This window comes from Myxocyprinus asiaticus, chromosome 10, assembly GCF_019703515.2.
Source record: "Myxocyprinus asiaticus isolate MX2 ecotype Aquarium Trade chromosome 10, UBuf_Myxa_2, whole genome shotgun sequence".
Taxonomy (NCBI): domain Eukaryota; kingdom Metazoa; phylum Chordata; class Actinopteri; order Cypriniformes; family Catostomidae; genus Myxocyprinus; species Myxocyprinus asiaticus.
The window spans coordinates 28,160,937-28,186,823 of record NC_059353.1 but is presented as its reverse complement, the minus strand read 5'-3'; the positions used below and the strand labels follow the sequence as shown (position 1 = coordinate 28,186,823).

Sequence of the window (25,887 nt, the reverse complement as noted above, 5' to 3'; positions counted from 1 at the left end):
TTTCTTTGCTGTATTTGTGTCTTTGATGACAATGTTTATGTCAAAAGTTTGTTTATGCTTCTCAAGAATCAGAAGATCAGCAGTATGGTTTATGCAGTGTGGCAGTATAGTGTACCGTATATTACTTAAAATAAAGGTTCCAATTAAAACTTTACAGCTTTTTAAACTTTAAAAAAGAGGAAACTTTACTTTTTAAAGCCTGATGCCATTGGAGAATCTTAAATTCCACTAAGAACTATTTATAGTACTTCAGAAAACCATCCATGTACTGGTGCTTCAAGAAATACACTGATCTTTTAACTTATGTGACATAAAAAACTGTTTTGTCTTTGAAGTACCCTAAAGCAATCTCTAGAACTCTATACAGTGAAAAGAACTATAAAAGAACCTCTATTTATAAGATTGGATATATGCGTTTACTCTGTTCTGGTGTCTAAATCTGAGTTTCTCTAACCATCAGTGGACTGCATTCAGTCTCTTTTTCTCTCTCTATCTGTCCTTTCCCAGCTCCTGAAGGACTTCCCAGATGAATTGCGGGCTGACATTGCCATGCACCTAAATAAAGAACTCCTGCAGCTGCCTCTGTTTGAATCGGCCAGTCGCGGGTGTCTGCGGTCCCTGTCCCTCATCATCAAAACCTCTTTCTGTGCTCCAGGAGAGTTCCTCATTCGCCAGGGTGACGCTCTGCAGGCCATCTACTTTGTCTGCTCGGGCTCCATGGAAGTGCTCAAGGACAACACTGTGCTGGCTATATTAGGTGAATTTACACAAACACAGACCCTTATAAGCTATAATAGTGAGGACATCCCATAGACACAATAGCTTTCTTACCACAATAATGGTATTTACTACATACAGTACCCCTAAACACACTAGACACATTCAAACTATACATGTTCTACTATACATATTATTTATATATCTATTTACTAATTTACTATATTGCATGTGTTGTATATTAACAAGTACTTAATACATATGTTGAACTTTTAATGTTAACTGCTACTGACAGGTTAAAAAATGCAACTGAATTGTATTTTAGCTTAATCTATGACCATTTGTAACACTGACAATTAGAAATACATTTGCAGAATAGTTGTAGTCATGCTGGCTTACTCAAAAGCTTCTATATTATAATTTCACAGCAATTTAAAAGCCCATTTAAAATTCTTCCTACCTGTCACTATTGATTGGGCTTCCTGTGTGAGATTGAGACAGGCAAATACAATAAAAAGCGCTTACATACACGCGCACACACACCATACATTAATATAATTTTCATTTGGGACACAACTTAGACATTTTAAATGAAATAAATAATGGCTCTTTCAAGCCACCAGCACACAGACATGCTCACTTTGCTCCACAGGTCTTATCCACCCATTATCTCTATTTCTTATTGTTCTTAGGTAGAGATTCCCATATAATTTTCAAATCTATTGAACAGTTACTATACCCCCACCCCCCCTATTTTTTTCTCTCGCTCACTCTTTTACACCACACTCATTGGATTCATGTTCTCATTAATTTTCTTCCTTAATATATTCCATTAATATGCATAATAATCTGTGAGATCCAGCAACTGTTGATGACGAGGCTACATGTGGTATCTCAAATGTGCATGCCAATGCATTGTCTGATTATGCCAAATCATTCCAACATACAAGCCCTGTTACAAACCCTAGAGAGCTACATACATTGTGTGCTACCTTCTAAGGGGCTGTTCAAACAGAACACACTCTTGTGTTCCATCTGTGCCATTTTACTGTTTTTGAATACAAGAAGGTGTCCTGTGTGAACAGCTCCTAAGGCAGCTTCCTAACTGAAATGGAACCTCATGAGTGACTGATTTGCAAGCAAATCCGTGCACCCAACTATTAGCGTTCCAAACGTTAAGAGCACCAGGAGGCTTGACATTTGCTATTGAGTTTGACATTGGCATGTTACTAAGTTAATTATGCAACACTCTAATAAGCAATAGCACAAGAATATTGTGTAAAAAAAAATCACACATTTTTAAAGGCAGCATAATTTTGCCACCTATACATATACCAGAGCTACTGTGTCTGATATGTACAAATGTCCATTTCCCCCTGGAATCTGTGTACTGTGTTGTTCTTGACCATTTGACTGACCTGAGAACATCATTTGACCAGAGCTGGTAGAAATATGAAACCTGCACCCTGACTTTATCCCATGCTCTCATGTCATAAAAGACATTAGCTATCCAGCTCACATGTATGTGTGCCTGTAATTGTTATTCCATTCACAGTATCCCATCTCACACTTGCATAAGCATTCCTAACACACTCTCTAGTACTGTGCACTTGATGTATAAAAAAATTCTCCACAGACACAAACATTCGCATAGACATCTGATACATAGTAATACAGGCAGCTGCCGCACTCAAGCAAGGAGTAAAAACGATGTAAATAAGACATTTATTGTGCAATTATGACAGCTTTATTGATTATAATGAGAGTTGTGGGGAGAGTGCAGAACTCAGTGAGCTTGTGTTTAACTGAAGTGATTGACAGCTTGAGTGATTATAAATGGAGCATGTTTTTCTCGCTTTCTGTATATAATTTAATCACAATTTAAATATGTTTTATTTCATGCTGCCAAGAAGAGGAACATTGTAAAGTTGTCCGTTTGGTCACTGTCTTAATTTAGGCTACTAATGAATAAATAGAATGAACTAATTCAGGAACACAGTTCTCAGCTTGTTTGGGATGTGTAGCTGCATAAATATGGCATGCAATAAAATTATAGTAATAGATCTTATTAATAGCGATTACAATATATGGGGAAAAAATCTTTATGATTTTAGTCATAATCATTCAGCCCTACTCCCGCCAATAAAGAACACCTCACAACGTAACAAGCTTATTGGGTCACGCAATTACCCCAAGTGAAGTCACGGCTTCTACATGGCAGATGTAATAATAAATCATTAACATTTGCTTTGTGTTGTTAAACCATAGTTCTTGCACTTACATTCATGTGATGAGAGATGGTGCTTGCCAACACATGTGGTATGACCGAGGCAGAAGTACTGTGCTTGCAAATTCTCAGTAATGGTAAAGCAGCAGCGCCAACTAGTGGCTGAAATAATCGCATTTAGTGCACTGGTAAATACACAGCGGTCTTGACCATAGGCCAAGACATTGAGTAACGAGACCCAGAACAGGACCAGGTTTATATGGTCTCGAGATGTCTTGAGATCAAGACCACAAGATCAAGACCCCATCTCTGAAATGTTTTTCATCTGAAAGGACTAAATATTAAATGAAATAAATGACAATAAAATGTGAAGTAATCTCTCCAGTAATCAAAATACTTCTTGAATGTAACTATTCTAATTACCAATGATTTAAATTGTAACTGTAGTGGAATAGTTACTTATTTTGTATTTTAAACACATAATCCTGTTACATGTATTCTGTTACTCCCCAACCCTGTAAATCTGTATATACACTGGCGGCCAAAAGTTTGGAATTATGTACAGATTTTCAGAAGGAAATTGTTACTTTAATTCTCTAAAGTGGCATTCAACTGATCACAAAGTATAGTCAGGACATTACTGATGTAAAAAAACAGCAACATCACTATTTGAAAAAAGTTATTTTTGATCAAATCTAGACAGGTCCCATTTCCATCAACCATCACTGCAACACCTTATCCATGAGTAATCGTGCTAAATTGGTACTAGAAAAATCACTTGCTATTATATCAAACACTTCTGAAAGCTATTTGGTTCATTAAATGAAGCTTATTGTCTTTGTTATTGAGTAGCCACAGTGTGCAATAGCCTGGCATGTCTTAAGGTCAATATTAGATCAAAAAAGGCAAAAAAAGAAACAGCTTTCTCTAGAAACTTGTCAGTCAATCATTGTTTTGAGGAATGAAGGCCATACAATGCTTGAAATTGCCAAATAATTGAAGATTTCATGCAAAGGTGTACACAACAGTCTTCAAAGACAAAAGGACAACTGGCTCTAACAAGGACAGAAAGAGATGTGGAAGGCCAGATGTACAACTAAACAAGAGGATAAGTACATCAGAGTCTCTAGATTGAGAAATAGACACCTCACATGTCCACAGCTGACAGCTTCATTGAATTCTACCCACTCAACACCAGTTTCATGTACAACAGTAAAGAGAAGAATCAGGGGTGCAGGCCTTATGGGAAGAATTGCAAAGAAAGACACTTTTGAAAAGAAAAGGTTAGAGTGGGCAAAGAAACAGACATTGGACAACAGATAATTGGAAAAGAATGTTCTGGATCTTAACCCCATTGAGGTTTTGTGGGATCAGCTAGACCGTAACGTGCGTGAGAATTGCCCGATGAGACAGCCACATCTATGGCAAGTGCTACAGGATGCATGGGGTGAAATGTCACCCGAGTATCTGGACAAACTGATAGCTAGACTGCCAAGGATCTGCAAAGCTGTCATTGCTGCACATGGAGGATCTTTTTGATGAGAACTCTCTGAAGTAGTTTAAGAAGTTCTGAAAAAATTGTTTTCAGATTGTAATAGTAAATTTTCATGTTTTTAAAATATCCCGATTCAACATTGTTGATTCTAATATTAGCTTCACATATTCTTCTCACGTGTAGGCTCCGGTCTCTGGCAATTTCCTCCACTGGCTAGCTGATCCGACATATGGATTTCAGGGTGGAATCGTCAAATCCTGTGTGGCAGGCTACGGTGCTAAAGAAATGGGAGTATTCCCTTATCGATAAGTCCGCCTGGCTCAGTTGCACAAAGTATGCCGCTAGATCCATTTTGTGGCGAGTTGTTCTGTTACGTTTGGAAGGAAGTCACGAGAGCTGAATCTAGATGCAGCAAGAAGTTTAATAAAGAATATAAGCAAAGTGTAAAATAACACAGGAACAAGGCAGAACTTGGAACTAGAAACATAAAACAAACGAAACATCCACAATGGGAACAGGTACAAACACAACAACTCACAAAGACTGGGTAGAAATCAGGGCATTATATACACAGGGGTAAATGAGGAAATGAAACACAGGTGAGAACAATAGGGAACAGCTGGCAGCGATGAGGGCAGGGAATTGTGGGAAGTGTAGTCCGTGGGAAACAGATGACGGGGCAAAACACAAGGCAAAACAATAGTGAATCATGACAGTCTGCCAGAGTTTGTTCATGTGCAGTGGGGTTCAAAAGTGAGTTGATATTGAAAATCTGAAATTTCTAAATCTATTTTAATATTGATTCAGTCCACTAACAAATCAAGAATTCACCAGAAATGAATCATTTTAGAATTTTGAAAAAAATTAAAACAAAGAAACATTATAAAGTATAAGAAATGTATATAATTCAGCACTATTTCTACGTCACTAATCAAATAAGCACATTTTTGACTGTGGTAATATTTACTTCTTTGTACAAAGGTCAAATGTCCTTGTATCCATTGTTCTAAAAAGCAACTTGTGTGCTTCATTCTCATTTCATGCTGGGATAACATGGTTTATTATATTTTGCACAAAAATGTGTCCACACCAGATTGAGTGCATACTGTCATTTAAGCAAAAGTGGGACATTATATGACATACCAAATACTAAGTTCTAAAATTCATATTAATTTTTCAGTTAAATTTTTCACTCAATTTTTATGCTGATAATATAATTTGTAATAGACAAAAAACTGTTTTTAAGTAGAAAATGCAGAATAGAAGCATTTTCACACATGGAATGACTTCACAGAGGTTGAACCCCACTGTATTAGTGTTTTGTAAAAAAATAAATAAAGGCACAAAACATGCATCTGTTTGTTTTTAAATAGCCTGAACAATAGTTTGAGTGCATCCAGCCATAACTGTTACATATACAGTATACATGGATAATGCATGCTGTGATTTGCACCAAATGATATATCTATTTGATAGCATACATTAATTATATATATATATATATATATATATATATATATATATATATATATATATATATATATATATATATGTGTGTGTGTGTGTGTGTGCACTCACTGCACTTTATTAGGAACACCTGTACACCTACATATTCATGTGATTATATAATCAGCCAATCATGTGGCAGCAGTGCAATGCATAAAATCATGCAGATATGGGCCAGAAGCTTCAGTTAATGTTCACATCAACCATCAGAATGGGGAAAAAAATTTGATCTCAGTGATTTCGATTATGGCATGATTGTTGGTGCCAGACGGGCTGGTTTGAGTATTTTTTGTAACTGCTGATCTCTTGTGATTTACACAGTTGTCTCTAGAGTTTACTCAGAATGGTGCCAATTAATTTACATGGGGCCTAAAATGCATACATTTCCACATTTCTAATTCAGATGTTAACAGATTTCAACCATTAAAAAACAATTTGTTGTATCTGAACCCCCTCTTCTACTGTGCTTACAGTTAATCTGGATATAAAGGCTCTCAAAAGGTCACAGTAAATGATGAGGCAGAGCTCTTGCATAGCTAAAGGTTCCTGTGTGCGTGTGTGTGTGTGTGTATGTATCTCTAAACTCCTGGACCCTGTTCCTCTGATCAATCAAATATTGGTGTGCCGCTAGGCCACATCCACCTCTCACACACTTAATAATTGATGGTCAATACATTATTTAAATGCTTTGACTATTAAAACAGGCTGACACATAAAAGGAGAGTCATTGATCTCCACACACCCATGGAAAATAAAGTGGGTTGGAAGGGAGTGAATTAAAGAATGGGAAAAGGAATATGCAGTCAGGGGGGAATTAACACGTACAAAACGAACATTCACACTTCCTTTACACACAGCTCTGATCCAAAACCTAGTGAGCTGCCTCCCTAGACAACATGTAAGGCATCATAGGTGCACTCCTGATGCAAAGGCTGTTCCAAACTGCAGGCAAAAGAACAATTCTGCCTTCTAGGGTAACATCATATGTAAGATGTTTTTGTTTGAAAATACATTTATTTTTCTGCTTTTACGCCTCTCACCCACACTGGAATGCCGTTTTCCTCTTTTGAAAAATGCTCTCCATAACAGCAAAATGATGACATTAGGAAACTGAAAACAGAGTTTTCAAACGAAAATGGATTAGTGTGGACATGGCCTTAGATACCTCGTTTTGGACAAATTCTAAAGTATCCTTTATGGGGAAGGTAATCCCAGAATGAATTATGATAAGCTCAATGAAAAGAAATCATCCAAGATTGCAGATGGAGTCCAGAGAAATGCTGATCCAGCCTTCAACCACTATGTTTACTCAATTTGGTTGAAAAATAAATAAATGTTTTAATTACAATTAATTTTATTTTATGTATTTAACAGTAAGGAGCTTCCACATAGCTTGTGTAGTGGTGTCAACACATTACTCAGCAGTTTCGTCAAGCGCTGCTTTGACCTCCACATGAAAGCATTGTAGTTAACTTTGCAGAAGGGCGAAGTTACGAGTTTGCCAGGCAAGACAGCAGGAGGGCGTGCACAGTAAACTCTGACAACATGTATTTGAGGAAGAGGAAAAAGTCCCTGCAATTGCCTTGATACATTTATTGAAGAAAGTAATAAGAGGAAACATTTATGTCAAGGTCTCAAGATGTTCTTAGTGTATTTAAATTAGTTAAAACTGAGGTCTCTGAATGCTCAGAATAAATAAGGTGTATTTATGAATAAAAATTATGAAACATTCAATATCTCTTCATAAAGTTTGGCCGTTTTAATATATTTCTTTATGATTTGTACTCTTCGAGACTCCACATAGACCTTTTCATGGACATAAACAATAACAAAGTAATTACAGTGCTACTGTGCATGTCTGGTTCTAAAGCATTAAAAAGTATGCACTAGTCGTGTTGCTTTGACAGTTCTGGGCTATGTCCAGTAGCTACCGGACATAGCCCAGAACTGTCAAAGCAACAAGACTAGAGCATACTTTTTAAGTCTAGCTAAAAGAGAACAAATAATGTATATGTAGAAACTGTAAATAAACAATGAGGCATCATTACCGCATCCTTTAAACAAGACTTTATGGAAAGGCCGTAACCATGTCTTGAACACTGGGGGGACCAAACCATTTTGGGGGTGGGGGGTCACGGGTGTTGAGGTCACAGATATAATGGTCCTCTTTGGTCCTTTAATATAGTAAAGGCACTGAATGCAATAATTTTCTGAATAAAAGGCTTGAAATGCACAAATAAAGGCCCAAATTTTATAATTTTTGGTTTTATAAAAAGTTTACACAGTGCAAGCCAAACACTTTGTCTGCATTGCTAGCAATTTGCTTTTTTCCTCCCAGTAGAATCTTAAGACAATATGTTCTTCAAGAATCCTAACGCTGCTCTTTTCCATACAAAAACAGTTCATATTGACCACTGCTGTCAAGGTCCAAAGAAATAAATCATTATTAATATTCCATAAAAGTAGTCCATATAACACCAAGCTGATGTATGGCCCAAGAAAGCTTGGGCCATATGGACTACTGTTATGATGTCTTAATACTGAACCTTTAATAGTGCTTTATAGTATTTGTCCTTGAAGCTTGACAGCTCCTGCTCACTATAAACTCTTATTCTATGGAATAGAGCTGCTTAATATAGAGATGTTTATGTTCCAAGAAAAAAACAGCATAAGGGTGAGTAAATGAGTGAGTAAAAGTACATTTTTAGCTGAACTACTTTAACCGGTGGCTAATGTTTTTAGCACAAACCTGACAAGACATACTCAAAATAAAATGGTCTCTTTTAAAATTAGACTCTTGGGAGATGCTGTACAAAATTCAGAATTAAGTAAAGACAACAAAATTATTTAGAAAATCTTAAATTGATTTTAAATTATTACCTGAGAATATTTGCATTAAGAATATATGACACTGTCCTTGCCAAAACCTAAATGCACAATAGAAGTCACAAGTCACATGTCTAACCATGTTCTAGTTCTGATCTGGGTGATAACTCAATAGCTCGATAACTGAATAGTTTGCACCCTTGGAAATTAATGTCAGTCAGTACAACATTTCAGTCATAAAACAGTGGTCATACATTGCATGTTTAGTTAGATACATCTCACATGACACAAACACTCTTAACCTTACCTGCTTGTTGATGTGCGGCGCTGGAATAATCCACAAGGTTCCTGCTTAGCGTCTTGATTGGCTATCTCATATGACATTGACGAGCGTTAGACTACTTTAACTTTTTTAAACCATTATGTTATTCCTGCAACAACTTAATCTGGCCATATCTGAATATTGGGGGGGACTTGTCCCCCTCAAATTATATTGTGGTTACGGCCCTGCTTTAAGGCAACAACTATTCTCAAAGGAAGTAGCATTAGAAGTTAGCATTATCTTGTTGATACTGGGTGCATCTACACGAGAGAGGCAATGAAAGCTTATCGTAATTTAGATACGTACAATTATTTCCTCAGCGGAAAGGTCGGGAATATTTGATTGCTCACATTATTCAATAGCCACGTTTCCACTATCAGGCCAGTGCGAGCCAGGGCTATCAACTGGTCAGCCGAGGAAAATAGCCTCAGATCTTGAGCTGCAAGACCAAACTCGAACTGCATTCCCATTCCTAAAACCGCCCTTAACATGCTGCCCTGGTGCCAATGTCACACATCCTGCCCATTTCACAAGCAAGAGGGAAGCTCAAGCTGATGTATCAGACACTGGAGACTAGCTAGCCCTCAAAATGAACATGGCGGAGACTGAGGCTTCCATTTCTCTGCCTAGTTTGGTTTTTGATTAACCCTCTTTGGCCGAAGGGTAATCGGCAGGCCAAAGGCGCTTGGCCGTTTGCCCGAAGAAGCCCCGAGGTGGCACGATGAATCCCGGAAATGAAAGTGGGAACGCAACTGGCCCTGACACCCACTAGCAAGCCCTCGTTTGGCCCGATAGTAGAACCTGAAGCTGTTAAGATTGCAAGCGCTCAACTTCCGCAGAGACAAAATGTGTGCTACATTTCCTACATCAGTCCAGCCATCTTGCTTCACTGCTGCAGTCCATTTTTTTTTTTTTTAAAAACACTTCTATTTTCATTAGTTCCAGGCATCCAGGGAGCATCCAGCCACAGAATAACATGGTCTAAATTGTAATGTTGACATTTTATGAGAATCGTGTTGATGTTAATGCAATGAGTCACAATGCATGAAACGTGTCCCACTGTTTTTTGTTTTTTTTGACCATGGGAGCTACAGCCCATGAAGGGCCTTGGCCTGCTCCACCACATTCTTCCATTCGGACTGGTCTTGGGCTCAGCGTCTCCAGCCATGGAATACCAGCTTCTGGAGATCCTCTTCCACGTCGTCCAGCTAGCGCTTCCTCGGACGTCCTGGAAGCCCCTTCCATGGAGCTAGTGCCTGAAGACCCGGTGAGCTCTCCTATCCTCTGAAATGCGCTCTAGATGGCTGAGACAGCATAAGTGGGCTTTCTTGATTTCCACTGTAATGTAGGGATCTCCATACAGGTGGTACAACTCACTGTTCGTACATTCCATTCGCCATTGATCTGTAGTAATGGACATTACACCTTCCGCAAGATCTTTCTCTCCCAGGTGTTCAGGATGTCTTCTGCATTCTGTGTCAGCACCCATGTCTCGCAATCGTAGGTGACCACAGTTCTGATGACTATTTGGTAGATGGACTTCTTGGTGTTCCGGGAGAGCGACCTAGATTTCATTAAATTAAGGACGCTGAAACAGCAGTGGTTTCCTGCTACTACCCATTCCTTGATCTCAGCCAGGCTTTCGTTTGATTCCGTAAGCAGGGATCCAAGGTATTTGAAGCTTCTGACTTTTTTGAAAGACCTGCCTCCAATCGTTAGGTTGTCATCTGCTCCCACACCATCCCATGACTTCAGCATGTTTTTCTTCTTACCCGTGTTCACCTAAAGGCCGGCTTTGCATGACTCACTTTCCAGCCACTCGAATGTAGGAGAAATGTCACAGGTACTCCTGCCCAGTAGCCTGACGTCGTCAGGTACTAGGAGTAAAAAAACTAGTAGTAAGACATGTAAACAAACACTGTTTATGAGCAGGTTATGTAGAAACATAATCAGTTAAAGGGACAAATGAGGGCCGATTCTCTGAGAGATTCAAAGATTCCCTGTCCAAGCACTATTTTGGTGGAAAAGGAATATAGGATTTGGAATGGAGCTAATTTATAGTGTGACAAGCTGCTATTCTACAGACTCACAAAGCTGAGAAATCTCACAACTAAAGTTTCTCTTTAGTGTCGGTGGACACTAAACTTGATCAAACTACCAGTGACTTGAAGGGAAGAGAAAATACACTGCTGTGAATGAATACACACACACATAGCTAGCTTGTGTTACCATGCACTCACTGTCAATGAGAGACTGATTGGTTTAGTGTTCGGAGGATAAGCTTTTGATGTTGAAAAAACACACCTGCACACATGCACAGTAATGGCACTTTCCTGTGGCGTTATTGATCTGACAGCTTGACCCGGGTATCCACAGGGGTCTCCGGAGAATGCCAGAGAGAGAGAGAATGAGAACGAGAGAGATAAACAGAAAGACAGCAAGGAAAATAGAGAGATTGCAGGAGAGAGAGACAGAGAGAGCTAATAGTGAATGACTGATAAAAAATGAAAGCTTGAAATGAAATCGAATGATTAGTCAAAAGAGACAGCAATAAACACTTATTCTGTAAACCAGACAAAAAAAATAAATAAATAAATAAATCACACAGGTGTCTCTGAGATGCTGTTGGAGTTGGAGTGATTGTCTTAATTAAATGGCTTCCTCCACCTAGACTCATGTCTGCTGTCTGTGGCCAAAAACATTGCAGAAAGATTACACTTGTTATTGCTCCATAGAGATTTTGTCTGTCAGAGCTGGGAGGAGAATGCAAATAAGGACAGGGGAAGGACAAGAAAAAAAAAGAGAGATGGGGAGAGAGAATATTGATTCAGTCCACTAACAAATCAAAAATTCACCAGATGAGAAAAGCATCCAGTTGAGTCCTTGCATGCAGAATTCTGTGAATATATCTTTCAAGTACACCGAAACACCACAAATAATGCATGCAGAGCAGAAGTTGGCCAATATAAACTAATTATGAAGATACCACCCCCTCATAACATTATAAAGCACTTAATGCAGAAACCAGTCCTTTGAGCTGGTCCAGAGCTTTAGTCTTGATGTTTTACAAACATCAACTAACCCCCATCACACTAAAGACTTGGACCAGAACAAAACTGTCCAACTAATAAGATTAAATACAAATGAGGCACGATTAAATCACCTATTTCTAGAGGATAGAGGTGAAAAACAACAGCAGAGTAAAATACAATATTATTGGCCTTCAAAAAACAGTGACAGATAAAAAATACTAACTACAGTTCCTAGACTCATTGGACACATCCTCACTATAAAAACAACAAGATGTGGGAATACAGCTGGCACAGGAAGTGATTGTGTCCACTTTGCAATTAAAGAAAAGTTACAATAGAGCTGCATTTTCAGACAAAATTCACAAAATACACAGACATTCTGGAAAACAACATACTTTTGATAATTTCACAATTTATTAATAAAACAATATTCTTTTATCTTTCTTTTTAATTACGTTTACATTTATTCATTTACAAAAGTGTCAGGGTTCAGCCTGTTGGTTGTGTTTTTATTGTGTTTGTGGCTGAGCTCTGACACTCATGTTTAGTGTCTTGTATAGTCTGTGTCTTGGTGAGAATGCATGGCTTGTCTTATTTGCTGTGTCATGCGTTCCCTTGTCTTGTTTACTGGCATGAGTGCATTGCTCTTATGCCATCCTTGCGGCATGCATTTGTGTCAATTGTTTGTGTCTGTCTCTCACGACCGCGGGTGCGCTTCTCGTTGTGCTCACTTTGCGCTGCTCATCCGGGTTGTGATCCGTCTTCATGTTGTGCACGGCCGCTTCTGTCTCTGGTGCCTGTTTATTTGTGGCTGAACTCTCGCACAGATGTCCCATCTCATTTTGTCGCCTGTTGCGTGCATCACATGGTATTTGCTTCGCGGTGTACGCTCAGGTTTTGTCTGCTATGAGAGTGCGTGGCATCGTTTTGTTGGCATTGCTGTGCATTCTTTTGTCTCGTCTGTCTTTTGGCATGAGCGTATGTTGCCTTGTAGTTTCTGGCGATATGCGCTCGTGTCTTTTGTGTGTTTGTGTCTGTGAGAGCGCGTGGATTTGTTTTTATTCTGTATTGCCACGTGTCTCTCAGTCTTGCGTCATACCCCGCCTCCTTGTCTGCTTATTATTAGTTCATTTGTTTCACCTGCCTTCCTTGTTAACCCATTTGATTTCTCTCCCTATATTAGCTCCTCTTGTATGCTGTCCTGTGCTGGATTGTTTCGTTTGCTCCTGTCGTTGTGTGCTCGTGTTTTCTGTCTGCCTTCCCTGTCAAGTTCAAGAACTTCTAGTGTTATTCTATTTTATTTATTTATTTATTTTTTTCTCCATCGAGAGAAATTTATGTTCAAGGGTGTAGATTTAGCTTGAACTTTGAACGTGAAACATTTACATGTTTCCATTGATCGTGGTATAAGTATTGGGGGGGCTGTACTTGTTTTGATTGAGAAGTTAATAATCCCCCCTGGGATCTACATCCCTGGTTATGTTTGTTTTCTGTTTATTTAATAAAAGCTAATTGTTGCCAGTCTGCATTTGGGTCCTTCTCTCAACACCACGTACCATGACAAAAAGAGGAATAATCTTAAGGAGACAGCAGTACGGAAAGTGCTGCATTAAAGTTTCACTAGCATCAGAGTAGTAGTATCCAAGACAGATTAGAGTGCAACAAGAATATATATACACTGGTGGCCAAAGTTTGGAATAATGTACAGATTTAGCTGTTTCAGAAGGAAATTGGTACTTTAATTTACCAAAGTGACATTCAACTGATCACAAAGTATAGTCAGGACATTACTGATGTAAAAAACAGCACCATCACTATTTGAAAAAAGTCATTTTTGATAAATCTAGACTGGCCCCATTTCCAGCAGCCATCACTCCAACACTTTTTTGTTTTGTTTTTTTATTTTCCCCCCAAATTGGAATGCCCAATTCTCAATGCGCTCTAAGTCCTCGTGGTGGTGTAGTGACTCGCCTCAATCCGGGTGGCGGAGGACGAATCTCAGTTGTAACAATTTCTTTCCATAAGAGCAAAATCTGTACATTATTCCAAACTTTTGGCCGCCAGTGTATATATATATATATATATATATATATATATATATATATATATATATATATATATATATTTTTTTTCTTTATGAGTGCATGGTTAAGTGCTTATGGAAAAGATGTGTCTTTAGCAGTTTCTTGAAGACAGAGAGTGAGCCTGCTTCATGGGTGGAGTTGGGAAGGTCATTCCACCAACGAGGTACAGTGAAACCGGAAGTTGGGAAAGTGATTTGGTGCCTCTTGTTGGTACAACAAGGCGTCACTCATTAGCCGACTGCAGGCTTCTGGTGGGAACATAGCTCTGCAGGAATGATTTTAGGTATGCTGGAGCGGACTCAGTGGCTGTTCTGTATGCCAGCATCAGAGCCTTGAATTTGATACTGCATCAACTGGCAGCCAGTGAAGAGAGACAAGGAGTGGTGTAACATGCTTTCTTTAGTTTGTTGAAGACCAGACGTGCTGCTGTATTCTGGATCATTTGCAAGGGCCTAATTGCGCATGCAGGGAGGCCTGCAACAAGAGTGTTACAGTAATCCAGTCTAGTTATGACAAGTGACTGAACAAAAAATTCAGTGAACAAGAAATTACTGTGCATATTTTTTCTCTGGTTATTTTTCCTAATTTATTTAAATTTTTTTGCACTATTTTCTTTGCCTGTTGCAAATGCTTTAGCAATACAAATGTGTGATTATTTTTCATGCCAATGAAGAACATAAAACTGAGACTGAAAGAGGGGTGATAGGGATCAGCATATCAAAGCTGTGGTGCATAGGAGAGCAAGGGACTATGTTATCCAGAATTCTTGTGAACAGATTGTTTTGAACACACATATGTACTGTATAATTACCGCACCTGCTTACTCGATGAAGGATGCTCAAATGTTCTGGCATCTCTCTCCACTCTTCAGCTCTTTCCTCCAGTGCTGCTGAACTCAGTTGCCTCCAATGTGTGCCAACCAGTGTGCTTTCCCAGAATGCACTGCTCTGACACAAACGCACACTTCAGAATTTGTCACTGCTTTCATAGTCCCTCTGCACCAAACCAGAGCATATTTTTAGAACTTGTGCTACCCTGTGTGCCCTTTCTGAGTCTCATTTTCAAACCCAGTACAGAAACTGTTTGCTTTTAACTTTAGTGTTTAAATTTGATCAACACCCTCTGTGTCTTTGTTTGCTTGTCTAAACATGCCAGGATCTTGCATGAATAAACACATAAACATGCAGCTTTGAATGAGTACTTTATGAATACTGCATGTGACAAAGGCTGTGTTAAGCCCCATCAGAGCCATGAAACTTACTTGTAACACACACATTCACAAATGACTCAGTGTCTCACATTATTGTTATTAGGGATGTGGTGATATTGAAATTGTGACATAACAATAGCTGATAATTGTTTAAAGGCCAGTAACTGATATATTTTAAATCTATACTGTTTTGCCTGTTTATAACAAAAAAATATGAATTGCACATTAAACAGAATCACAAGCTTTAAGTGAAATCAAACATCGTAATGTATAATAGTAAACTGGAAGAAATATGGTCTAATATTTTCTGCTTCCACATCGGCCTTATCAAAATGATACCAATAGTTAAAAAACAATAAAATAAGGACTGAATTCACTTAAAAGTTCTGCCACATTTGTGCATGGTATTTGAGCTAAAAAAAAAAAAAAAAAAAAAAAAAAAATGCATATTATTTGCTTACTACCTAGTTTAGTAATCTAGTTCAAGAAAACACAGTAAGTGCTGAAATAGTGCTCCATCTTGAGTATTTAAAGGAAAAGTTCACCCAAAAATTACAATTATCTCATCATTTACTCACCATCATGCCATGCAAGATGTTTATGACTTTTTTTATTCTGCTGAACGCAAAGATTTTTAGTAGAATATTTCAGCTCTGTAGGTCCTCACAATGCAAGTGAATGGGTACCAAAATGTTGAAGCTCCAAAAGCACATAAAGGTAGCATAAAAGTAATTCATATGACTCCAGTGGTTAAATTTATATCTTCTGAAGTGATATGATGGGTGTGAATGAGAAACAGATCAATATTGAAGACCTTTTTGCTATAAATTTCCAATTTCACTTTCACATTCTTCTTCTTTTGTTTTTGGTGATTCGCATTCTTCGTGCATATCGCCACCTACTGGGCAGGGAGGAGAATTTATGGTAAAAAAGTACTATAGGAAGGTGAACTATCCCTTGAACCCTTAAATGGGGTTCTGTCTTTAGTGACCCTGGACCCCATTCCACCTCCTTTAACTCATAAATTTTTTGGAGATATGCCCCCACTTCTTTAGTATTCCTCAACCTTTCTCTCAAATCGTCAGCAATAAAAAATGCAAAAAAAAGTTTTTATTTCTAATTATTTAATGACAAAAAGTGTATAGGGACTTTAGTGACCTAAGATATGTAATAGTGTCGCAATATATACAATATTTCTACTTCTAGAAATCATATTTTTATGATTATTATATCTATATATACTTTCTTTGTTTATTACAAGAAAAATGAGTGCCATTTTCATACAAATTACTACTATATCATTTTTGTAATTTCTATGTAAATTAGGCTCATAATAATAAGACTTTATTTACAAAACTCTGTACAATTTTCATGGTGAAACAAATACGCCGCTATTACCACGAGGAAAGCAGCCATTTTATTTAAAATAAATGCTTGTGTAGATTTTATATTTTCATGGCAGTAGTTATTCAACGAATAATGATCAAATGATGGAGAAGAGTGCAATAAACTGGCATCTATTAAGATGCATAGTCCTAGCAGAGTGAGCCTTATCTCAGTGGTTTGCTGCATCCTCCACTATTAAGCACTCAGAACTGACCTTTAAGATCAGAATTGCAGTGAGCACAGATTTTGTGGGCGCTTGCGTGTTGCAGTCTGATCTGCATAATTCCTATAGTGAATTAGGCGCTAAACCAGCGCAGAAAACGTGCAAATAAGCAGTGCTTTTACTGGCCACAATTCATTCTTAGTGAATCCCCCCTTTATTATGGCTGATTCCGATATGGTTACCGATATATCGTGATACATCAATATTTCAGTCCATAAGTTTACGCGAACTGAAATGAAATATACTAACAAATCAACAAACTTTTACTTCTATGTGCTTTTCTCACACAGGAAAGGGGGACCTGATCGGATCGGACTCGCTGACAAAAGAGCAAGTGATAAAGACCAATGCAAATGTGAAAGCGCTGACATACTGCGACCTACAGTACATCAGCCTGAAGGGACTACGAGAAGTGTTGCGCCTCTATCCTGAATACGCCCAGAAATTTGTCAGCGAAATTCAGCACGACCTCACCTACAACCTGCGGGAGGGCAGCGGACCTGATGTGAGTGATGCATGGGAGCACACATGATGGTATTCAGGGCAAAGGGCGACAATCCCAGAATATTACCTTTGATTCTACACCTGTGCATGTAAAGTTCATTGTGCGCATGCATAACGCTTTATTTACCATGAATCATGTGCTTAAGGGACTGAGGCAATTATTATGAAAAGAGGCCAGGAGTCAATGCACTGCCTCGGTCTGGATTATCAATATTGTATGGTTTGAACAGGCTGTAGAGCTGATATGAGTCCTATAAATAGTACTATAAATGATAATCCACTTGCACAAGCAAACACATAAACAAGTGGTGACTTCATGTCATGAGCAACATTATGGTTCATATTCTCTGCTGATGAGATGAGAAAACCCAGAGGAAATCTTTACATTGCTCTTTCTTTTCATAGCTCTTACATAGCTCATGAGTTCATGCAGTTCTCAGTTATGTTTCAGGTATCAACTTTGTTTCAGATGTTTCTCTTAATATTCTTTTTTTTTTCCCTCTCTCTCTCCCCTTTTTCTCCCCAATTTGGAATGCCCAATTCCCAATGTGCTCTAAGTCCTCGTGGTGGCATAGTGACTCGCCTCAATCCGGGTGGCGGAGGATGAATCTCAGTTGCCTCCGTGTCTGAGACCGTCAATCCGCGCATCTTATCATGTGGCTTGTTGAGCACGTTACCGCGGAGACATAGCATGTGCGGAGGCTTCATGCTATTCTCCACGGCATCCACACACAACTCACCACGCACCCCACTGAGAGCGACCCCCATTATAGCGACCACGAGGAGGTTACCCCATGTGACTCCACCCTCCCTAGTAACCAGGCCAATTTGGTTGCTTAGGAGACCTGGCTGGAGTCACTCAGCATGCCCTGGATTCGAACTCGTGACTCTAGGGGTGGTAGTCATCGTCTTTACTCGCTGAGCTACCCAGGCTCCTCCTCTTAATATTCTTAAGGAATAACAAAACTAGAAACAAATGACATTTGTTGACATACAGTAAGGACTGCATAGTTCAGATCATTTGCTCTTGGAAGAATGTGATGAGAAATGTGAGTTCAAGTGGAAATCTCTGACTTTTGATTGCAGACCTTGGTATAATGGCGAATCAGAGCACAGTTAGAGACATCATCAAGATCTCTTCTCAATATCTAGACAAGACACGTGAGATTACTAGGGTCTTTCTGAAACAGGAAACTTAAAGGTTTCACCCAAAAATGAAAAATCTCTCGTAATTTCCTCACCCTCATGCCATCCCTGATGTGTATGACTTTCTTTCTTCTGCAGAACACAAAGATTTTTCAAAGAGCCGAGATATTATTCTAAAAATATTTGTTTGTGTTCTGCAGAAGAAAGAAAGTCATACACAACTGTGATGGCATGAGGTGAATGGGTGATCATTATGGTCATTTGTGAGTGAATTATCCCTTTAAGTTGAAGTCTCCATTTGCACTCCATTTAACATAATTGCTGACATGGAGAAAAAAATTGGATTAAAGAGAGCATATTTATAATTTTTCTTTCCTGCCTAAATGGTAGAGCATGGTGCTAACACATTGCAAATCATTAGATTAAATAAATACAAATCTGCCAAATGTATATATATAAAAAAAAAAGTGCAGTGTAAGCCTCTACCACAAACCCAGTGTTCCATAGTGAATTTGTATGTGTCAAGCTGAGATGTGACCTAAAGACTGAAGATGTATTGGGCCTCATTCATGAATATTTAGTAAATATTTGAAAAAATTGGGAGTAATTAACGTGTAAAATGGAGCTTCCCGAAAACTTTCCACCGGATTCACGAATGCTTTGTATTCCCCAGATTTGTTAGTAAAATGTGTATGCTAGTTTAGTGAATGCAGAACGTTTGTAAATCGAGCGAGCGTGCACGTTCACTCAAAATGATCATAATCCATGCCCATGAAAACGTCATATAAGGAAGGTTTAAAATTCGCTAGTACATACTAATAAGAAGCTTTTAACATCTATGCGAACAGTAATATAAAAAAAAAAAAAAAATGTAAATGGAGTGCATTCACAACGTAAAATATTGATTTAGCAAACACTTGCATGTTCGTTCTAAAAAGTAAGAGAGGAAATTACAGTCAGTCATCGCATGCTTTTGTTGTCATCAGAGGTTCTTTTGTGAATTGAACAGTCCAAAACAAAGGTCAATAAAAATGGTTTTACATGAAGCTTTAGTGTAAAAAATTCAGTTTGGATGTCCACCACCATTAACCTTCTCTGGTTGAGTGCATCGCCAGCGTCACTGGTGAAACTTCTTGAGTAAATAAGGACTGTAACAGTGATATACTTCCCTTGCAACAGGAAAAATCTTTAAAGAAATTAATAGAATGCCTGAAGAAGGTCTTTGACCGAAACACTGTAAGATATTACAAGTTTGCAAGCTATATGGCAATGTGCAGGCTTTTTCTTATTTTTTGCCCATTGTATTGCATGAGCAACTGCACGCAGAGTGTTTATTTATGGGTTGAACAGCATTACCATTGACCATACGTTTTCGACTGAACATGATATACTGACTAAATTATGAAACCTACATTATGGAGCTCATATAAAAAATGAAAAATAAAATGTCCAACCAGTCACGTTAGAGGGCATTATTTATTTATGTTTTTATTATTACATTGTTGTTTTTTTGAGAAAATCAAACGCAAACTGCACCTTTCCTTGAACCTTTCACAACATGTCAAGATATTCTGCTGGAAAAACGATAAGCAGAGTTGGGGAAAAAAAACTATAGCCTACTTTGAAAAAGCCAAATGCACGCAGCAAAGAAATGTCTAACGGCTTCTTTTCTTTTTTTAAGGTTAATTTCACTCATTTAATTATTAGTACATTTTTTCATTACTTATTTAATTTCTTTGAAAAAAGAACTACAATACACAACAGCAGTACAGTAGTACATAGAGTTTCTGACATGACACTGCAAATCATCATGAGACACTTTATACAGCAGAAATGTTGTATTTATGTTGCATAATATCATTTGATACTCACTTTATTCTCTGTCTGTACTTGAACATGACTATCAAAATGTAGTTATGACAGTTTGTCTGAAAGAACACAATATGTTTGGATGTCTTACGCATGATTTACATGTGGTCGGGAGCAGGTGTAAATTTTGTTCGTACCAGCTAACGTTTTGAAAATATTAAAACATTGATGAATCCGAACATTTACGTCAGACCGGCTTTACGAATGATTTACACAAAAATGAGTTATGCTTGTGTTTCATGAATGAGGCCCATTGTGTGTGTGTGTGTGTGTGTGTGTGTGTGTGTTTGTTTAATGCTGCATTGCCCACACCCACATCCACAACCAGCAGAATACAAAATGGATCCCTCATCTTTCATTCCTTCTTGCACGTTTTAAGTCTGTGTCCTTTCCCTGACATAGATGAAGCCCCGACCCCCTCATCTTCAAGATGCACATGTACTGTATGTCTGTGCATGAGTCCATTCTGTCACACACACACACACACACTCTGCCAGCCTTGAGTATAACTTGTAGGGACAGGAATAGCAGCAGGCTGCGGTTTGGAGTGTATGCCGATGCTAAGAATAGCACAGGAGGAAGGCGGGGACTCCACGCTGGCTGGATACCCCAAGCCTCAAGCTAAGATTGGATCCTGGTAGATAAAAATAGCACTAAAGCAAGAGGTGGGGACAAGAGAGGTGCCTCATTTCTCTCCTCTCGCTTTTCCTGCAGTGCTGCTTTCTACAAGGTGTCACATGCAGCATTCAGATTTTGAAGGCGGCGATCAGTCTGTTTGAGGAAAGAAAGTGATGAAGAGAGGGGGAAATGTGTTGAGGAAATTGTAGAATGGAAAGCAGCAATTAAGTATTGATTCCAGTTTGATGGTGGAGAGACAGGTACATAATGTATGGTAGGAAAAAATTTATGATTAGAGGTGCTGGCTAAGGCAGAATCACTATTGCTATTGCTTATACTTGGGGTTAAGGATTTGAATAAACCACTAACAAGTATTAAAATTCAGTGCGTAACTCGTCCTGCACCATTTGTGTTGTGGACATGAATTATACCTCAAATCAAGCAGCATTCTGAAGAGAGGTGTGCTACTTTTTTCTAAGGGATCAGACTAAGATATTTTCTAAGGTATGAGAAAATAGGCTAAAAAATCTGAAGAGCAGAATATCACAGAGACCTGGGGGTGTGCTCTTTTGACATGGGTCAGTAAGTAACCACCTAGCAACCACCCAGAACACCCTAGAAACTGCAAAGCAATGCACTAAAAACACTCAGAACACCTTAGCAATTGCTTAAAGCTCTGGCAACCATCCACAACACTTGTGCCATGGCAGTGACATTTGGATCAGAAAAGCACCGCTTGTTTCTTTCAGAAAATGTAAAAAAAATCTAGTTTGTGCTGCGATACTTAACAGATCAGCATCAAAGCTCATTTCACCACAGTTCCATATGTGCAACCCCAGAATGCACAGAGAATACCAATGAACACACCCTTGCACATAATTACAGAGCAGGTGAGAAAAGGAGTGTCATTATTTGAGAAGCATCCCTATTACTGTGTGTGTGTGTGTCTGTGTGTTGTGCAGTAGGGCTTAGGAGAATTTTAATATATTCCTTCCACTCTCATGTTACTTAGCTTAGATTGACTGAATTTGGTGACTCTAGAGACGTGGAAATGCCTGAATAAACACATTTCTCTCTCTCTCTCTCTGGATGAGTGAAGTAAAGAAAGTGAAAACTTATTTAGAAAAACCTGATTTAAGCATCTCACACACACTTCATGCCACTGGGGTCTGTGTTACTAAGATTGGAAGGAGAAGGCTAAAAATAATTGTGCTTTAGGTTGGGTATGGGACTGCAGACGGAGCGTGGGGGTGGAGATCATATGAGGAAAAAAAGAGGCAAGGAAAGAGGCACGGTGCAGAGAAGGGGAGGTGGGGGTTGCGGAATAAAGATGGAGAGATTTCAGTCAAAGCCAATAGGGAGAGAACAAATGAAGGGATGAGAAGAAAGGGATAGGGGGATGGGGAGAACTGTACGCATCGTAGTTTGAATTACTATTTGCTGTACACTTGCTTGGTTGTTATTTTTCAGGTTCTTTCGTCTCTGGTTTATATGATGGAAGGAATTTGGTAATAATAAAGGGATGTGGACTTTGTGTGTTGCCACCCCATAGCAATGAATGGTGATTGACACAGTCTTTTATGCGGTTTGACAAAACAAAAATAAACACTGCCACCCCTCCTCTTTTCCACCTCTTCTGCCATGCCATGGGATAAAAGTGCTTGAAGCCATCATTATGACATTCTAAGAACATGCAGTGCAGAGAGAGTTTATCAACAAAGAAATCAAAATCAATTTTAGTTTATACAAAGAATATTTTGTGGGTAAAAATCTATTGAGATTTCTTAATTTAATCTTGGACTATGGAAAACTATTGGGTTGAAGGTGGAGAAAAAGGGAAGAGACAAAAAGAAAAAAAAAATATTGTATTTTAATAGAAGTACTATCGAGTACACAATGAAGTACTATTTAGGACCAAGAATATTCTTATTAAAACTACCAATAAGAACATTCCAGAATCCAGACAATGAAAAACAACAATGCGTTTATGCGTTAGTTTGAGTAACATGAGTTCAGGCTTAACTTGTGCAACGTAACTATCCTTGGTCCATAGCTTCACATTATCCACCCACTCCTTAAATTTTGACAAGTAGGGCAGTGTCAAAAACAGTCATAGCGACTCTACAAAATATCTGCACCATGGAGCCACATACAAATTGAATACACTAAACATCAATTATCCACCAAATACATACGCTCACTTAGCACTTTATTAGCAACACAATGGTCCTAATAAACTGCCAGACATAGTCTTCTGCTGTTGGAGCCCATCCGCCTCAAGGTTTGAGGTGTTTTGCATTCTGAGAAGCTATTCTGTTCACTGCAATTGTACAGAGTGGTTATCGGAGTTACCATAGCCTTTCTGTCAGCTCAAACCAGTCTGGCCATTCTCCGTCAACCTCTCTCATCAACATGGCATTTCTGGCCATAGAACTGCCACTCACTGGATGTTTTTGGCACCATTCTGAGTGAACTCCAGAGACTGTTGTGCGTGAAAATCCCAGGAGATCAGCAATTACAGAAATACTCAAACCAGCACCAACGATCATGCCACAGTCGAAATCACTGAGATTACATTTTTCCCCATTCTGATGGTTGATGTGAATAGTAACTGACGCTCCTGACCGTATCTGCATGATTTTATGCATTGCACTGCTGCCTCACAATTGATTGATTAGATAATCACAGGAATATGTAGGTGTACAGGTGTTCCTAATAAAGTGCTCAGTAAATGTATGCCTATGCAAAGTAAAACAAAGGAGACCAGAAAACAAAAACAGGCTTATAATGAATGGTGTGAACTTTTCCACGTTCAGGAAAAAGGTAGATAGACTGCTAAATAGATAAGAAAACACCAATCACAAATTAGTATGCAAATAAATTCAAGTCAGAAGACCAATCGCAATTCAGTATGCAAATATTACATTGATATCATTGCTATCGGTTAGATTTTGAATGGCAAACATTCAAACAATACTCCCATACAATTTAATAGATTAGACAAATAACGTTTCAACCACTAAGGTCTTCATCAGGCAATAAGAAGAAGTGTTGAAGGATTATATATGAACAATAAATACTCACACCTGACAAGTGACAATTGGTGTGAGCACTAAACAAGCAATCAATTATTCAATGAATAGGCAACAAACAAGCAAATAATTGTCCAGTAGGAGGCACCCAAATATCAGACAATTAACCGATGGGTAATTGATGGCTTATTTAGTGCCCACACCCATTGATAGATGTGAGTATTTATTGTTCAGAAATAATCCAGATGAAGCTCTATTCAATTGTGTGGGAGCATATGTAGCAGTGTGTCACTCTCCTTTTTCACTATGAGTTGTTAGCTTTTTTTTGATCGTGCACCTGCCCTTAGTTGTTTTGAATATGCTCACCACCTCCATTTTTAGACCTTTTAAAAATGCAAATCTAAATAAGATTTTTCAAACACTTAATCCTAAAATTCATAGAACATATATAAAGTCTGCAAAGTGGATGGGGCTTGTATCACCCTGAAGGGATTTAGTTTGCGATAATGATTTAATTATTTTACATGATCCTACTTATTACATATCTATTTTAAAAATAAAATCGTTAAATGGCTGTGATAAAATGTTGATTTTATTTCAGAGTGACTTCAGAGAGATATGAGGGACACAGTTACCTGGGACAAGGGTCAAATATACAGTTTAGCTGTAATTAATGAGAATTACGTACTCCAGAGAGACGAGTAATAAAGCCCAAAACTGGTAATGCACCTAAGGCTGAAATTATCTATAAAATAACTTTTGAATGGCGTTTGAGCCTAATTAATTGCAGAACATTTTGAAGAACACAGATAGAATGTGTGAGGAATATCTACAGTGCTGCCTTGCAAGCAGCCAGTCACTGTAATAAAGTATTATCACACAAGCTGTAATCATACTTTTTTTATACAACTAAGACTCCTTCCAGTTTTTTGAAGACATGTGTATGCTTCTATTGGAAATTCTTCATTACATGCAGACACAAATGGGAGTCTTCTATGAAATAACTAATAGAATCTGCTCTGTCTCTCTCAGCTGGACTGGGAAAGCAATGGTGGTCTGGTGAAAAAACTTCCCTCCATCCGTGAGGATGAGGAGAATGATGAAGAACAGCACTCTGTATCAAGGGTCTCACGTTCCCCTCTGCGCCTGACCCGGGCCCTCAGCTCCCCTCTGCGATCACCTTTCCTCCCCCCACGCCCCTTCCGCCCTCCAACAGACCACACGAGACCTGCCACCCTCCAGATCCCTGTGGTTAGTTTCAGTAGCGTCCCTCCAGAACTCAGCCCCAGGTATGAAACACACGCATGAATGACTCTTTCTTCACCTGCACAGGATGAGCTCATTAAGAAGAGTGAAATTAAGAGTGAAATATTGCCTAGAGTCTATGTTTGAAGGCTTGATACAGTGCCGTTCAGAAGTCCACATTGAAAATCTGAGATTTAAAATCTCATATAAGACAAGAAATTAACAAAGTTTTAGGGTTTTGAAACTAAGAAACATTTTGTAACATGAAAAAGAATAAGAAGCATTTTAGATTTTGCACCATGTTAACTCCTTTGTACAAAAGGTAAGATTTCTTGCTTCCATTGAAGCATAAAAGATGCTCTAGATTTTGAAACATTCTCAAATCATGCTGGGATAACATCATCAGGTTTTGCACAAACTTGTGGACTCCATGCCAGCAGAGTGC

At 38.5% G+C, this 25,887-nt stretch overlaps 1 protein-coding gene across 1 annotated transcript in view; it reads left to right on the top strand.

Annotated features, from left to right (window-relative positions):
• Nucleotides 1–25,887, top strand: part of LOC127447115 (potassium voltage-gated channel subfamily H member 3-like) — a 212,943-nt gene that overhangs the window by 177,815 nt on the left and 9,241 nt on the right. Inside the window, exons 10-12 of the mRNA XM_051708705.1 lie at nt 508–757; nt 17,319–17,533; nt 25,230–25,486. Coding sequence (XP_051564665.1) covers nt 508–757; nt 17,319–17,533; nt 25,230–25,486 — 722 coding nt within the window. The remainder of the gene's footprint in view (nt 1–507; nt 758–17,318; nt 17,534–25,229; nt 25,487–25,887) is intronic.